The sequence below is a fragment of the Oncorhynchus tshawytscha genome, linkage group LG03, assembly GCF_018296145.1.
Source record: "Oncorhynchus tshawytscha isolate Ot180627B linkage group LG03, Otsh_v2.0, whole genome shotgun sequence".
In the NCBI taxonomy this organism is placed as follows: domain Eukaryota; kingdom Metazoa; phylum Chordata; class Actinopteri; order Salmoniformes; family Salmonidae; genus Oncorhynchus; species Oncorhynchus tshawytscha.
The window spans coordinates 62,565,740-62,584,078 of NC_056431.1; the positions used below are offsets into that span (position 1 = coordinate 62,565,740).

The window sequence follows — 18,339 nt, forward strand, 5'->3', positions numbered from 1 at the left end:
GGGACCCATCATACTACTACTACCACCACCACCAGCGGTTAGGGACCCATCATACTACTACTGCTACCACCGGTTAGGGACCCATACTACTACCACCACCACCTGTGGTAAGGGACCCATCATACTACTACCACCACCTGTGGTTAGGGACCCATCATACTACTACCACCACCACCTGCGGATAGGGACCCATCATACTACTACCACCTGTGGTTAGGGACCCATCATACTACTACCACCACCTGTGGTTAGGGACCCATCATACTACTCCCAGGGGTTAGGGACCCATCATACTACTACTTCTACCACGGTAAGGGACCCATCATACTACTACCACCACCACCTGCGGTTAGGGACCCATCATACTACCACTCCCAGGGCTTAAGGACCCATCATACTACTACTCCCAGGGGTTAGGGACCCATCATACTACTACCACCACCTGTGGTTAGGGACCCATCATACTACTCCCAGGGGTTAGGGACCCATCATACTACTACTGCTACCACGGTAAGGGACCCATACTACTACCACCACCACCTGTGGTAAGGGACCCATCATACTACTACCACCACCTGTGGTTAGGGACCCATCATACTACTACCACCACCTGTGGTTAGGGACCCATCATACTGCTCCCAGGGGTTAGGGACCCATCATACTACTACTGCTACCACGGTAAGGGACCCATACTACTACCACCACCACCTGTGGTAAGGGACCCCATCATACTACTACCACCACCTGTGGTTAGGGACCCATCATACTACTCCCAGGGGTTAGGGACCCATCATACTACTACTCCCAGGGGTTAGGGACCCATCATTCTTCTTCCAGGGGTTAAGGACCCATCATACTACTACTCCCGTAGTAGTTAAGGACCCATCATACTACTACCACCACCTGTGGTTAGGGACCCATCATACTACTACTGCTACCACGGTAAGGGACCCATCATACTACTACCACCACCACCTGCGGTTAGGGACCCATCATACTACCACTCCCAGGGCTTAAGGACCCATCATACTACTACTCCCAGGGGTTAGGGACCCATCATACTACTACCACCACCTGTGGTTAGGGACCCATCATACTACTCCCAGGGGTTAGGGACCCATCATACTACTACTCCCAGGGGTTAGGGACCCATCATTCTTCTTCCAGGGGTTAAGGACCCATCATACTACTACTCCCAGTAGTAGTTAAGGACCCATCATACTACTACCACCACCTGTGGTTAGGGACCCATCATACTACTACTGCTACCACGGTAAGGGACCCATCATACTACTACCACCACCACCTGCGGTTAGGGACCCATCATACTACCACTCCCAGGGGTTAGGGACCCATCATACCGGGGGCAAACTACCTGCCCTCCAGGACACCTACACCACCCGATGCTACAGGAAGGCCATAAAGATCATCAAGGACATCAACCACCCGAGCCACTGCCTGTTCACCCCGCTGTCATCCAGAAGGCGAGGTCAGTACAGGTGCATCAAAGCTGGGACCGAGAGACTGAAAAACAGCTTCTATCTCAAGGCCATCAGACTGTTAAACAGCCACCACTAACATTGAGTGGCTACTGCCAACACACTGTCAATGACACTGACTCTACTCCAGCCACTTTAATAATGGGAATTGATGGGAAATGATGTAAATATATCACTAGCCACTTTAAACAATGCTACCTTATATAATGTTACTTACCCTACATTATTCATGTCATATGCATACATAGATACTGTACTCTATATCATCGACTGCATCCTTATGTAATACATGTATCACTAGCCACTTTAACTATGCCACTTGGTTTACATACTCATCTCATATGTATATACTGTACTCGATATCATCTACTGTATCTTGCCTATGCTGCTCTGTACCATCACTCATTCATATATCCTTATGTACATATTCTTTATCCCCTTACACTGTGTATAAGACAGTAGTTTTTTTTGGAATTGTTAGTTAGATTACTTGTTCGTTATTACTGCATTGTCGGAACTAGAAGCACAAGCATTTCGCTACACTCGCATTAACATCTGCTAACCATGTGTATGTGACAAATAAAAAATTTGATTTGATTTACTACTACTACTCCCAGGGGTTAAGGACCCATCATACTACTACTCCCAGGGGTTAGGGACCCATCATACTACTCCCAGGGGTTAGGGACCCATCATACTACTACTCCCAGGGGTTAGGGACCCATCATTCTTCTTCCAGGGGTTAAGGACCCATCATACTACTACTCCCAGGGGTTAAGGACCCATCATACTACTACTCCCAGGGGTTAGGGACCCATCATACTACTACTCCCAGGGGTTAGGGACCCATCATACTACTACTCCCAGGGGTTAGGGACCCATCATTATTCCCCCAGGGGTTAGGGACCCATCATTATTCTTCCAGGGGTTAGGGACCCATCATTATTCTTCCAGGGGTTAGGGACCCATCATACTACTACTCCCAGGGGTTAGGGACCCATCATTCTTCTTCCAGGGGTTAGGGACCCATCATCATTTTTTTTTTTTTAACCTTTTTTTAACTTGGCAATTCAGTTATGAACAAATTCTTATTTTCAATGACAGCCTAGGAATAGTGGGTTAACTGCCTTTTTCAGGGGCTGAACGACAGATTTTTAACTTGTCAGCCCGGGGTTTTGATCTTGCAACCTTTCAGTTACTAGTCTCACGCTCTAACCACTATGCTACCTGCCGCCCCATCATACTACTCCCCAATGTTAGGGACCCATCATACTACCACTTGGGGTTAGGGACCCATTATACTACCACTTCTTGGGGTTAGGGACCCATTATACTACTACTCCCAGGGGTTAGGGACCCATTATACTACCACTTTTTGAGGTTAGGGACCCATTATACTACCACTTTTTGGGGTTAGGGACCCATTATACTACTACTCCCAGGGGTTAGGGACCCATTATACTACTACTCCCAGCGGTAAGGGACACATCATACTACTGCCAGCGTTAAACAACTATGAACTTTCATTGGATGCTGTTTTTAAATTCAAGCACACAAGCTAGCCATGAACATGAATCTTTACATGGAGAAAGCATGTCTCAACTGCTTTGAGACAAAGTAACCATCCTTTGGAGACGAGACTGTCCAGATATACAGATTGATGGGAATGGCTCTAGCATGACACCATAATTGACTTACTGTAATTTATACATGTTGTTCTACAAATTAAAAGAAGAAAGTGGAGTTTGATTGGACACACCCTAAGAAAACCGGCCACCAATATCAATCGGCGGTCCTTGAAATGGAACCAACAGGGGGAAAAGAGAGGTTGACCCAGAAACACTTGGAGGTGATACTTCAGGCAGAGGAAAAGCCTGCCACCTAGAAAAACCTGCCACCTAGAAAAACCTGCCTCCTAGAAAAACCTGCCTCCTGGAAAAGCCTGCCACCTAAAAAAAACCTGCCTCCCAGAAAAACCTGCCTCCTAGAAAAACTATTCACAAACCTTCATGAACAAGCACAAGACAGGGATTTTTACTAGGATTAAATGTCAGGAATTGTGGAAAACTGAGTTTAAATGGTGTACAGTGGGGCAAAAATGTATTTAGGCAGCCACCAATTGTGCATGTTCTCCCACTTAAAAAGATGAGAGAGGCCTGTAATTTTCATCATAGGTACATTTCAACTATGACAGACAAAATGAGGGAAAAAAATCCAGAAAATCACATTGTAGGATTTTTTATGAATTCATTTGCAAATGATGGTCAAAAATAAGTATTTGGTCAATAACAAAAGTTTCTCTCAATACTTTGTTATATACCCTTTGTTGGCAATGACAGATGTCAAACGTTTTCTGTAAGTCTTCACAGGGTTTTCACACACTGTTGCTGGTATTTTGGCCCATTCCTCCATGCAGATCTCCTCTAGAGCAGTGATGTTTTGGGGCTGTTGCTGGGCAACACGGACTTTCAACTCCCTCCAAAGATTTTCTATGGGGTTGAGATCTGGAGACTGGCTAGGCCACTTCAGGACCTTGAAATACTTCTTACGAAGCTACTCCTTCGTTGCCCGGGCGGTGTGTTTGGGATCATTGTCATGCTGAAAGACCCAGTCACGTTTCATCTTCAATGCCCTTGCTGATGGAAGGAGGTTTTCACTCAAAATCTCACGATACATGGCCCCAGTCATTCTTTCCTTTACACGGATCAGTCGTCCTGGTCCCTTCGCAGAAAAACAGCCCCAAAGCATGATGTTTCCACCCCCATGCTTCACAGTAGGTATGGTGTTCTTTGGATGCAACTCAGCATTCTTTGTCCTCCAAACATGACGAGTTGAGTTTTTACCAAAAAGTTATATTTTGGTTTCATCTGACCATATGACATTCTCCCAATCTTCTTCTGGATCATTCAAATGCTCTCTAGCAAACTTCAGACGGGCCTGGACATGTACTGGCTTAAGCAGGGGGACACGTCTGGCACTGCAGGATTTGAGTCCCTGGCGGCGTAGTGTGTTACTGATGGTAGGCTTTGTTACTTTGGTCCCAGCTCTCTGCAGGTCATTCACTAGGTTCCCCCCGTGTGGTTCTGGGATTTTTGCTCACCGTTCTTGTGATCATTTTGACCCCACGGGGTGAGATCTTGCGTGGAGCCCCAGATCGAGGGAGATTATCAGTGGTCTTGTATCTCTTCCATTTCCTAATAATTGCTCCCACAGTTGATTTCTTCAAACCAAGCTGCTTACCTATTGCAGATTCAGTCTTCCCAGCCTGGTGCAGGTCTACAATTTTGTTTCTGGTGTCCTTTGACAGCTCTTTGGTCTTGGCCATAGTGGAGTTTGGAGTGTGACTGTTTGAGGTTGTGGACAGGTGTCTTTTATACCGATAACAAGTTCAAACAGGTGCCATTAATACAGGTAATGAGTGGAGGACAGAGGAGCCTCTTAAAGAAGAAGTTACAGGTCTGTGAGAGCCAGAAATCTTGCTTGTTTGTTGGTGACCAAATAGTTATTTTCCACCATAATTTGCAAATAAATTCATTAAAAATCCTACAATGTGATTTTCTGGATTTTTTTTCTCATTTTGTCTGTCATAGTTGAAGTGTACCTATGATGAAAATTATAGGCCTCTCTCATCTTTTTAATGGGAGAACTTGCACAATTGGTGGCTGACTAAATACTTTTTTGCCCCACTTTATGTAAACTTCCGACTTCAACTGTATATGTGAGGGGACAACTTACAAATCTGAATAGCCATAATAAGGCAGAAAGGTGCGAAGGCACTGCCCCTTGCAGCATCATAACACTAGACCAGTGTCCTGTGGGAAATTAAGAGCCGTAAGAGCCTTAATTACCACTAGAACAGATCCCATCATCTTTCCAACCACAGTTGAATGTACACAAGTACATTTAGGGCATAATCTGACAGAGCAGTGATGTATACTTTGTCTCCATCACTTTATTGCATGCTGCATGTCATGCCTTGGATGAAGATGATGATGTTGATTATGTTTATACAGTCAGGTGCAGGGTTGAGGGCTTGGGTGGTTCACTTTGGCCTTACATCAAACAGTCAGTATGGATAATGACTTACCTAAACTACATACAACTGGAAGCATGTTACACATTTGATTGTAAAACCCATCATCCTTATAAGAAAGGGACTGCTCTACATTCAATAATATAAAATTAAACCAATTACTGCCACTCCTGCCATTCCAGTTTGGGGGCACATATCCAGCCTACAACACGTTGTGCATTCACATGAATAAACTTAGATGCCAACATTGTGGGTGCATTTCTAAACATGTTTATATTTATAGCATGTTGCAGAAGAATGCCTGGACGTTTTATCCTCTGATCGCATTTCTCGGTCTGAATGCAAAATAATATTAATCTAAGAATTTGCCTATGAATATGAATTCCCTACAGAGGCATTGGTTGATATAAGAGAAGTAGCGGAATTGATTATTGTATCAATTCTATTTCTCAGTAATCAATTTGACGGTGAGCACTAAGTGAGGCAATACTGACGTCAACAACCTATCTTGATGCATGAAAAACACCCCCTGACTGGCAGTTCTAATGGCCAATCGCATTGTCTATGGTCGGGGCTCTTTAAAGTGTCTACTAATAGGCATTGACTGAAGGAGGGGGAAGATCCTGTGAGGGTTAGAAGGATGTTAGGTTGTCATGTGGTAACCAAAAGAAGGTTATGAGTAAAAACATTTTTTTTAAAGGATTATTTGATCATCTGACTTGTTTTGCGTAAAGTGAAGAGATATGGAATGAGTTGGATAGCACATACGGTTGTCTTGTGTTGATTTTAGAGACATTATTTTGACATTTTTAATATTTGTGGTGATCGGCGAAACACCTCGATTTACGAATTGGTCGTCCAAGTCGCGAAGCTGGACAGATCGCTGCATCATCATGTTGCTTCCGAGTTAGCGAAACAAATCATAAGTTACACCAGGGGAATAGTGAGTCGTCGTCATTTAGCTACCCGACAATTGCAATTGTGAACAGAAAAGGATGGATACATCTGTTGATTTCGCTTGTTGGCACTTCGATGATACATTGTCGCGCCCAGTGATGTGAAATAAGAAGATAAATAGCTGGTTACATTGTATCACTTGTTTATTCCTGGGGTTGATGCGATATTTCTCATTTGTTATTGGGTGGGCGCGATTGTAATTAGCCAACATCTTCATTATGGGAATTTGGGATAATGAAGAATCAAAATGCATTTTCTTTCAAATAAACTTTGCCACTGAAATATAGTCTATCCAGACCTACATTATAAAAATCTGGAATATAGTATTTACTTTTTTATTGGCTCCATCGTCATCACATAATATATTGGATTTATCAAGGAAGTGCACGTTTAGTCTCTGTTGGATTACCCCGGTTTGTGTAGGATATCCACTTTGACTCTGGATGAGACTGCTCTGTTCGGGTTATGATCATGACCCAGGAATGTATGGATGATCGCCAAAGAGATGCTGACTTCATGGAAATATGCTGGTGACATTTCTCCTATTCAAACAAATCAGCTACATAGTTATTGTGCTGCAGACTGTTATTGGATACTTTTTGATTATAGTGGCTAAGCGTGCCACATTGTCTCAGTAAATGTTTTTAACCACGATGGAATGCAACATAAATAGATTCTCCAAATAGGTTGCCAATATTTTCATTTGAAAGTTTCATAGGTCTATTTCATCCTATGTTTTCCTGGCCAGTCTTTAATCTTTTGTTACTGTCCACTGCTGTCACCGCATCCACGTGGAGTTGACAACACCTGACACTTGACAACTTTTGGGTCGAGGAAACTTGCAACCGTGACGCACAGACGGCTCCCTCTGCCGTAATCCCCAGAACGGTACAAGGGGACATAGCTTTTGTTTTTGCTTTCGGGCGGCGGAGAGGAAGAGGGATAGACACAATAAGGAAAAAGTAGCTTACAGCAGATACAAAAAAAGAAGTCCGGCTAAAATGGCCGGCGAATGCAACTATAAAACACAATACGAGAATGATGACACATTTTCTCCATCCAAATTATCCGACCGAGTGCGGATGCTCGCGGGGGAGCCCGACACCGCCCGTGCTCAGACTGGGCGTAAATCCTTGGGTTGCTCGCCAAACTTCGAATTGATTGACGGACTGCTGTACCGTAAGAAGTTGGAGAGAGGCTTCATCCATTACCGGGAGGTGCTTGACGAGGACCGACGGTTCGGGGCAATCGCCACTTTCCACCGGCGACGACCAGGCACGCGCCACCACTCCCTGGAGGACACGTACCGATCTGTGGCCGAGAACTACTGGTGGGAGGGTGAGTGTGGACTCGTGGAATGGTTCGTTATTATCGATCTTCCGTGGCATTGATACACAGGGCAATGATAAAAACCATTTGGGATGTTCCCCAAACTGGCCTATAGACCAAAATATGTCAGTATAATGTTATTGTGAGGCTTGGTATAGGCTGTAATTTAAACACATCTAACGCTCTCTCTATTGTGGCTGACTTCCCCTATGTTGCTTCTGTATAATCTAGTGTAAACAATGCATTTCTCTATTCTCATCACAAGTGCAGGCTTTAGACAGAGGTGTTATTATAATGGCCATTTGTCATTTACATTTTTAGTCATTTAGCAGATGCTCTTATCCAGGGCGATTTTCAGGCGCAATTAGGAGTAAGTGCCTTGCTCAAGGCCATGTCAACAGATTTTTCCCCAACTATTCTGCTTGGAGATTCAAATCAGTGACCTTTTGGTTACTGGCCCAACACTCTTAACCCCAAGGCTACTTTTAGTCAGAAAGATAATGTTGAACTACATTGAAGAATGTCTTGTTTTGCTGTTCAAAAACATTAGGACCCTTTTGGTGGTCAAACACTGCTTGTGTAATATGGTTTGTTTTGTGGATAAAATATTGGATATGATGATCATTGAAATAACATACATTATTGATTCATCCTCAGGGATGTATTTTCAGATCCGAGACTTTGTCCTGGGATGTCCAGAGTGCCTTGAGCAGAGGAACAAGAGACTTGAGGTAAGAGATGGAATAGTAGAACATCAGGTGATCATCACCAGAGTATGTGAGCGGAGCTGGAGCGGAGCTGGAGCGGAGCTGGAGCGGAGCTGGAGCGGAGCTGGAGCGGAGCTGGAGCGGAGCCTGCTCAATTTGACTGGAGCGTGGAGCGAGATTCCCAAAGGCTGGAGCGTCGCTGTTCCAATTTCGCTCCAGTAGCGCTCACTTCATGAGCTCAGGGCATGCCTGGCCCAGCATGCATTTGTAGTCTACTTGTGTGCTGCTTTAGCTACTGTCGTGGAGTTGGCTAAATATTTTCATAAAGAAACTGATCAAATGCACAGGTGCCAAATCAAGGTAACAAAGATGAGAACCAAGAGCAATTTTTCTATTTAATTCTAAGTAAGTCACAGCCTATATGAGCAATTTACAGACTATAATGATTTAATACAATGTTGTTTAAATGCTGAGCGCTTTATGTAGCTACCAGCCTAGTGTCTCACTCACAAGGTATTTCATTGTAGGCTATAGCATTGAAATAATATAGCCTAAAAAAATCCTGACCTATTTAGAGTGTTTACATGGTGTGTAATATGACATGTAGCCTATTTAGAGTGGTTATATGCTGTTTAATATGACATGTAGCCTATTTAGTGTTTACATGGTGTGTAATATGACATGTAGCCTATTTAGAGTGTTTACCTGGTGTGTAATATGACATGAAGCCTATTTAGAGTGTTTACATGGTGTGTAATATGACATGAAGCCTATTTAGAGTGTTTACATGGTGTGTAATATGACATGTTTATTTAGATGTTTACATGTGTAATATGACATGAAGCCTATTTAGTGTTTACATGGTGTGTTTACATGGTGTGTAATATGACATGAAGCCTATTTAGAGTGTTTACATGGTGTGTAATATGACATGAAGTAATTTAGAGTGACATGGTGTGTAATATGTAGCCTATTTAGTGTTTTTACATGGTGTGTAATATGACATGTAGCCTATTTAGAGTGTTTACAATATGACATGAAGCCTATTTAGAGTGTTTACATGGTGTGTAATATGACATGAAGCCTATTTAGAGTGTTTACATGGTGTGTAATATGACATGTAGCCTATTTAGAGTGTTTACATGGTGTGTAATATGACATGAAGCCTATTTAGAGTGTTTACATGGTGTGTAATATGACATGAAGCCTATTTAGAGTGTTTACATGGTGTGTAATATGACATGAAGCCTATTTAGAGTGTTTACATGGTGTGTAATATGACATGAAGCCTATTTAGAGTGTTTACATGGTGTGTAATATGACATGAAGCCTATTTAGAGTGTTTACATGGTGTGTAATATGACATGACATGAAGCCTATTTAGAGTGTTTACATGGTGTGTAATATGACATGAAGCCTATTTAGAGTGTTTACATGGTGTGTAATATGACATGAAGCCTATTTAGAGTGTTTACATGGTGTGTAATATGACATGAAGCCTATTTAGAGTGTTTACATGGTGTAATATGACATAGCCTATTTATGTTTACATGGTGTGTAATATGACATGAAGCCTATTTAGAGTGTTTACATGGTGTGTAATATGACATGAAGCCTATTTAGAGTGTTTACATGGTGTGTAATATGACATGTAGCCTATTTAGAGTGTTTACATGGTGTGTAATATGACATGAAGCCTATTTAGAGTGTTTACATGGTGTGTAATATGACATGTAGCCTATTTAGAGTGTTTACATGGTGTGTAATATGACATGAAGCCTATTTAGAGTGTTTACATGGTGTGTAATATGACATGTAGCCTATTTAGAGTGTTTACATGGTGTGTAATATGCCTATTTGAAGTGTTTACATGGTGTGTAATATGACATGAAGCCTATTTAGAGTGTTTACATGGTGTGTAATATGACATGAAGCCTATTTAGAGTGTTTACATGGTGTGTAATATGACATGTAGCCTATTTAGAGTGTTTACATGGTGTGTAATATGACATGAAGCCTATTTAGTGTTTATATGCTGTTTAATATGACATGAAGCCTATTTGAAATGATGAGCTTCTTACATTCACCTTTTCATGTTTATTCAAATCATTTTAATTGAAATCATATGGTTTGGTTTCAATACCAAATGGTAGGTCCAGGTAGTCACAGAAATAGATGGGTGTTGGTTACATTGTAATTTGAATGAATAGAGTGAATTCGGAGCGGCATTTCTTTTTCCTGTGAGCGAGGAGCGGTTGGAAAGGATGTGGAGTGCTGGAGCGATGAGCGGAATTTCCGACTGCTCAACTCCACTCACATTCTCTGGACAGCACTGATACTGAATTGTGATGTTCTCTCACTTACATGTTCAATCATTTCATACTTCTGTCTCTCACGTTCTCTTTTCTTCAATCGCGTTCTCACAGTTATTGGTGTCTCTTTTCCTCCTCTCGCTCATGCTAACTCTCTCCAACAGAAGGGTGTGGGCGAGAGCCGTCTCTCTCAGACAATGATGTCACACAGCCGTGACGTGTTGAATAAGCTGAGGAGCCAGCGGGAGGCTGGACTGTTCTGTGACATCACTCTGAGGACTGACGGACGCTCTTACTCTGCCCACAAGGCAGTGCTGGTGGCAGTGAGCGAGTACTTCCAGGAAGTATTCACTGAGATGGACTCCGCCCCTAGCGCCAGGTCTGACATCGATCTCACAGGTATGAAACGGTCACACACACACGCCTCTCTGAACGGGGTTGTTTCTTTATCCATCTGTTTCTTTATCTTCTATCTGCTCTGCTTTCTCATTTTGAGAATGCTCATGTTGTTTTGGCATGGACATGACGACTACTCCTCTGAAATGAACTCCACACCACTTTCTACCTCACTTTCTTTTCCACTTTTCCACTCCATCATGTTGGGCCTCTCCCTCCACAGTTTTGTTATCTCTCTGATCTTCTCAGCATCTGTTTTTGGGGCTAGGGCTGATGTTTGTGCCTATATTTATTCTCTCTTAATTTAATCTATCTTTCTCGCTCTCTCTCTTTCTTTCCCGCTCTCTTTCTCACTCTCTTAGATAAAAATTCAATCTCTCAACTTTTTAGCTTTCACTTCCTGTCTAATCACCTCCCTCTCCCTGCCCTGTAGGTTTCAGTGAGTCTAGCCTGGTGTCTCTGCTGGACTTCTCCTACTCCTCTACTCTGTGTGTGTCTGAGGAGGACCTGTCAGAGGTCAGCACTATGGCCCGTCATCTGGGCATGTGGCCTGCCGTGGAGGCCTGCACGGCCCTCCAGAGGGAGCAGGCGGATCACACCTCCCGCTACCCCAACACGGAGCACTCTGCCCTGGGCTTCCCAACGCAGTGCCCTGGGTCTCCCATGGAGCTCCGCCACCACCAGAAGGACAGGAAGAAGGGATTGGCTGGAGAGGGCAGGGAGAGGGTGGCTGGGGGAAGAGTGGTGAGTGGTTTGGGTGATGGCTTCAGACTGATTCTGGATCAGTCCGATGAGTCGGGGGAGGAGAGCCCCACCAGACGGTCGCCCCGTCGCCCCCTCAGACCCAGCGCCCACCCTCCAGGGCGGAACGGACTCCCCCTCAGCTCCATGCACAGGATGAAGCTCATGGACTTCAAATCCCCCTCCTGTAAAATAACCTCTTCACCCCGGAAAAATGTCCCCTCCAACCCCCGCTCCCGAAATGTCTCCTCTTCCTCCTTGCCCCACACATATACCCGTCTCCTCCGCTCCACTCCCAGGGCCGCCAAGGAGGTCCAGAGTATGCTGCCCAGGACAGAGAGCCCTCCTCAGGGCCGAAAGCCACCCCCAGTCCCCTGTCCTGCCTCCACCTCCTCCAGACAGAGGACTTGCTCTGAGGCCAACATAGTGAGGGTGGAGGAGGAAGATGAGAAAGATAATTTCAGAGCGCTGGAGAAGTACCGGCTGATGAGCGTGCTCGGGTTACAGAGGACGTCCCTCCTCCCCAGACCGGAGGATCTGATTGGCTGGAGGCAGAAGAAACGGCTCCGGAAGCTGAAAGTCAATAATTATTCGCTGACTAAGCGGAGGAAACCCCGCCCCCAGGGGTTGGGGGGGCTGGTGTTCGGGGGGCTGCCCCTGTCCCTCCCTCTCTGCACCCCTGCCAATGCCCATTTCTTGAACAGGATCATAAAAAAGGAGCCTGTGTATCCAATCAGCATGGAGGACAGGAGACTGAAGAGATCCAGACAGCCCCGTCCTTTTCCACCCAGCGACAGGAGCATGCGCAGTAAAGTGGCATTACCGGACCTGCTGCAGCCCGTGTCCAGGCCGGCCTACGGCGGCAGGGATCTCAGGCGTTCTGTCAGGGGTGAAGAAGTCAGCCATCCCCCTCCGCACCTCCCGCCCCGCTCTGGGAATGCCAGAGTTCTAAATCCCAAGAGGAACATCTCTGCTCTCAGGATCAAACCGGAACATGCCGACTACACCATCTCAGCCCTGCAACTCCCCTCACATGGCCAACGCCCAAACACACACATCCCCCCTCCCAGGGCCCACCCCAGGAACAAGGTTACCATGGAGACTGTCAGGGTGCTCCGCTACAACAGCGGGCGTCTGTTGGCCAAAGCCAAGCCGGAGCGGAGTGGCATGAAAGAGGCTGGGAGAGCCCAGCATAAGCCCAGAGAGAAGAGTAGGAGGACAGGGTGCAACCAGGGAGCAAGGGGGGTCACGGAGAGAGGGCCTGGAGCTCTGAGCAGAAGGAAAAACAGCAGCATCCTCAGCCCTGACAATGTCCCTCCTCCCCTCCATAGCCATCCTCTGTACAGGGTCATCAAGGAGGAACCAGCAGACCCTCTACCCGTGGTGGGGCCTTTCCCCGAGTCGCCCTCCCCAGAGCTGGGTAAGAGGCAGATCAAGCCCCCTGTCAAGCTTCTAGATCCAGGCTTCCTCTTCAGCTTCTGCCGGCCACCCGGAGGGCCCATGGTGGGGGTGAAGAGGGAGGAGGAGAGTGTGGATATCTGCCTAACACGATCTGTCTCGAGGGGGGAGAGGTTAGGTCCCGGGGGGGGCCCGGACAGGGTCCTGAGGGCCAGAGGAGGTCCCCCCACTTTGCCCATGGTGAAAAAGGAGCGAGAGGAGAAGAGTGTGAACCAAAGTCAAACCAAGAGGCAGGGGCCACCAAGGGCTGTCAACATTCACCAACACAAGGCCCCCCACCTGGTTAGAGCCAAAGGGTCAAAGGGTGCACACACAGCACGGGACATACCAAAGGTACACACCAGGGATGCATAGTATAACTGTTCTTGCACATTCTCTCCTATTATTTGGGATGAGTTTCAAGTGGGCTGCTGCTGTTCTCAGTCCTCATCGTATTTCTGTCAACTTCACTAACAAGAAAACACAAGGTACTGTAGAAGAAAGAAATATCATAGGTCTACTGAAGGACTCACCTGGCCAATTCTCTGAAATCAGTTCAGATTAAGGGAAGGAGGCAAGGAAATGAAGCCAGTTTGAAACTATTGATATGCAGCCATGCTTTCCTCCACAGTTCTCCTGAGGATTTTAGGAGAGGAGTGGTAGAGGGGAGGTCAGGGGTGGGTAGAGTTAACAGTTATCTTTCCATAACACCATTTATCAGACTGAGGATTCAGTCAGGGGTCAAATGGCTGAACCAATCCTGGTCTGAGGGGAAAGGGGGTCTAATCATCAGTCACACTGTTGGTTTTCTTTGGTAACTAACAGGAGCATTGCTTTCACACTGTTAAAAATGTTGACACTACTTTAATGTTCTCTTAGATTATGTTGGGAAATGTCGGATCTGGGCTAAGGATACATGCTTCCTACTTTTGGAGACTAAATTGAGTTGGATAACATTCCATATTGATTGCTCTGCCGACGCACACATATATCATCAAGATACAATATGTAATGACCATGTAACTGGGTGCTTGTACAGCAAAAAAGAGCACAAAGACATCTAAAGAAGTCCATGTGTGTTCTGTTGTAAAATGTATTTTAATGTTGATTTTTTAAAGTTTTGTTATCTAACAGAATGGACTCTTCTCCCTCTCTCTCCACAGAAGCAAGCTAAGCCCCTCCACCTGCCTAGCCGAGGCCCCGCCCTGTTGGACTCGATCTGCCGTGCGCGGCTCAAGCAACTGCGGAGTCCTCGCAGTCAGGCCCCCAAGGCCAAGTCATCCCACGTCTGCCTGCAGTGCCGGGCCTCCTACAAGGACTGTACCAGCCTCCTCATGCACCGCATCAGGCACATCGAGGGCAAGCACTGGCCCTGCCCTGTATGTACTGCAACTGGAAACCAAACTACTACTGTCTTTCTCCTACCCCTCCCTACCCCCCCCACCCCTTTCCTACCCCCCACCCATGCTTCTACCCCCACCCCTTCCTTCCCTAAACTCCTGCCCCTAGCCCCCTCGTTCCTCACCTCTTTCCTATCTGCTGGTATTGAACAGCCCCCCTCTCTGCCTGGCCTGTAACTATGAACTGATATGGTATTGAACACCCCCTGCCTGGCCTGTAACTATGAACTGATATGGTATTGAACACCCCCTGCCTGGCCTGTAACTATGAACTGAATAGGTATTGAACACCCCTCCTCCCCACCTGGCCTGTAACTATGAACTGGTATGGTATTGAACACCCCCTGCCTGGCCTGTAACTATGAACTGAATAGGTATTGAACACCCCTCCTCCCCACCTGGCCTGTAACTATGAACTGGTATGGTATTGAACACCCCCCCCCCTGCCTGGCCTGTAACTATGAACTGATATGGTATTGAACACCCCTCCTCCCCACCTGGCCTGTAACTATGAACTGGTATGGTATTGAACACCCCCCCTGCCTGGTAACTATGAACTGATATGGTATTGAACACCCCCCTGCCTGGCCTGTAACTATGAACTGAATAGGTATTGAACACCCCTCCCCTCCACCTGGCCTGTAACTATGAACTGGTATGGTATTGAACACCCCCTGCCTGGCCTGTAACTGTGGACTGATATGGTATTGAACACCCCTCCTCCCTACCTGGCCTGTAACTATGAACTGGTATAGTATTGAACCCCCTGCCTGGCCTGTAACTATGAACTGATATGGTATTGAACACCCCTCCTCCCCACCTGGCCTGTAACTATGAACTGATATGGTATTGAACACCCCCTGCCTGGCCCTATGAACTGCCTGGCCTGTAACTATGAACTGATATGGTATTGAACACCCCTGCCTGGCCTCCACCTGGCCTGTAACTGATAATGAACACCCCCTGCCTGGCCTGTAACTATGAACTGATATGGTATTGAACACCCCCCTGCCTGGCCTGTAACTACTGAACTGATATGGTATTGAACACCCCCCTCCTCCCCACCTGGCCTGTAACTATGAACTGATATGGTATTGAACCCCCCTGCCTGGCCTGTAACTATGAACTGATATGGTATTGAACCCCCCTGCCTGGCCTGTAACTATGAACTGATATGGTATTGAACCCCCCTGCCTGGCCCTATGAACCTGGCCCCCTGCCTGGCCTGTAACTATGAACTGATATGGTATTGAACACCCCCTGCCTGGCCTGTAACTATGAACTGATATGGTATTGAACACCCCTCCCCCTGCCTGGCCTGTAACTATGAACTGATATGGTATTGAACCCCCCCTGCCTGGCCTGTAACTATGAACTGATATGGTATTGAACCCCCCCCCTGCCTGGCCTGTAACTATGAACCCCCCTGCCTGGCCTGTAACTATGAACTGATATGGTATTGAACCCCCCTGCCTGGCCTGTAACTATGAACTGATATGGTATTGAACACCCCACCCCCCTGCCTGGCCTGTAACTATGGACTGATATGGTATTGAACCCCCCTGCCTGGCCTGTAACTATGAACTGATATGGTATTGAACACCCACCTCTCTGTGTTTTGTAGCTGTGCAGTAAGACGTTCTTCAGGATGAGGAATGTGAAGAACCACATCCGGACCCATGACCAAAGGCTGTATAAGTGCCGCAGCTGTATTGCTGCATCCTGAGAGCTGACTGGGGAGGGAGAGAGGTGAGTGTCCCTCTTAAGGGCAAGACAAACCATAACAAACGTTGGCCGTGCTCAGTACGCAGTGCTCAGTGCTCACCTGTTGGTGTCGACTCAACATGTAGAAAAGTCGGGAAATGAACACAAAATGGCAGCTGATGTTCTGAAGTCGGAGGTGACATGACGGCCCTCCGCTGCTTTTAACTGTTCCACTGGGTGGTTGTTTTGTCCTTTAAGTGTACAGTATGTCAGCACTGCTCCTATCAGTGAAGTTTGCCTTTTCTGATTGAATTCCTGTCCTTTGTGCGTTGTCGGACGAACTCTCTAGTTCCCTTACTGTCCTGTTTGTGTTTTTAGGGTTGAGGCTGTCTACATTGACTGACGTGATGAAGAGAGTAGAGCACATTGTTGAACTGCAAGCTTGTACATGCAATGCGTCCATCACATCCAAGCACAAGTCTCCTAGGAAAGCTGTAATTACTATGACGTTGATTATTGTTATTTAAATAACCAAACTTAAATTCTTGTTTGCGTTTTCAGTAGCTACAGGGGTTTCAACTTGAACTTTACACTCAGGGGGTTGGTGCAACTGTGGCGTTACTGTATTTAAATGGTTGACGACGTCACAGTTTATGTAAATGAGAAATGTGTAGAATGGAAATGACAGAAATATATTATTACAATGATAATTATTACCACTATTGTTATTTCTATCATTATTTTTCTATGTATAGACTGAATCTTTGAGTGCACTTATACACAATATCACCAAAAGTATGTGGACACCCCTTCAAATTAGTGGATTTGGCTATTTCAGCCACACCTGTTGCTGACAGGTATATAAAATCGAGCACACAGCCATTCAATCTCCATAGACAAATATTGGCAGTAGAATGGCCTTACTGAAGAGCTCAGTGACTTTCAAATCAAATTTTATTGGTCACATACACATGGTTAGCAGATGTTATTGCAGGTGCAGTGAAATGCTTGTGCTTCTAGATCCGACAATGCAGAAATATCAACAAGTAATCTAACAATAAAAAAACTAAATATTGCATAGTTTCGTAAGGACTAGAAGCGAGGTGACCCCCTCTGTCGGCGCCATCTTGCTAAACGTGGCACCGTCATAGGATGCCATCTTTCCAACAAGTCAGTTTCTGCCCTGCTAGAGCTGCCCCAGTCAACTGTAAGTGCAGTTATTGTGAAGTGGAAACGTCTAGGAGCAACAATGGCTCATCCGTGAAGTAGTAGGCCACACAAGCTCACAGAATGTGACCGCTGAAGCACGTAAAAATTGTATGTCCTCGGTTGCAACACTCCGTTCCAAGTTCCAAACTGCCTCTGGAAGCAACGTCAACACAAGAAATGTTCGTCGGGAGCTTCAAGAAATGGGTCTCCATGGCCGAGCAGCCGCACACAAGCCTAAGATCACCATATGCAATGCCAAGTGTCTTCTGGAGTGGTGTAAAGTTTTCCGACATTGGACTCTGGAGCAGTGGAAACACGTTCTCTAGAGATTTTATTTTTTATTTAACTAGGCAAGTCAGTTAAGAAAATATTCTTATTTACAATGACGGCCTAGGAACAGTGAGTTAACTGCCTTGTTCAGGGGCAGAAGGACAAATATTTACCTTGTCAGTTCGGGGATTCGATCTAGCGACCTTTAGTTTACTGGCCCAGTGCTCTAACCACTAGGCTACCTGCTGCCCCGGGTGGTGAGTCACGCTTCACTGACGGACCAATCTGGGTTTGGGGGATGCCAGGAGAACGCTTCCTGCCCGAATGCATAGTGCCAACTGTAAA

The 18,339-nt window shown here is 45.9% G+C and overlaps 1 protein-coding gene across 1 annotated transcript; it reads left to right on the forward strand.

Annotated features, from left to right (window-relative positions):
* Positions 1-6,164: 6,164 nt before the first annotated feature.
* On the forward strand, positions 6,165-17,414 carry LOC112241060. The gene is made up of 7 exons (XM_024409241.2): positions 6,165-7,827; positions 8,476-8,549; positions 11,002-11,236; positions 11,667-13,765; positions 14,575-14,790; positions 16,436-16,560; positions 16,894-17,414. The coding sequence occupies exons 1-6, from the start codon at positions 7,491-7,493 to the stop codon at positions 16,535-16,537; spliced, it is 3,063 nt and encodes a 1,020-aa protein (XP_024265009.1). The 5' UTR covers positions 6,165-7,490; the 3' UTR covers positions 16,538-16,560; positions 16,894-17,414.
* Positions 17,415-18,339: the final 925 nt, after the last annotated feature.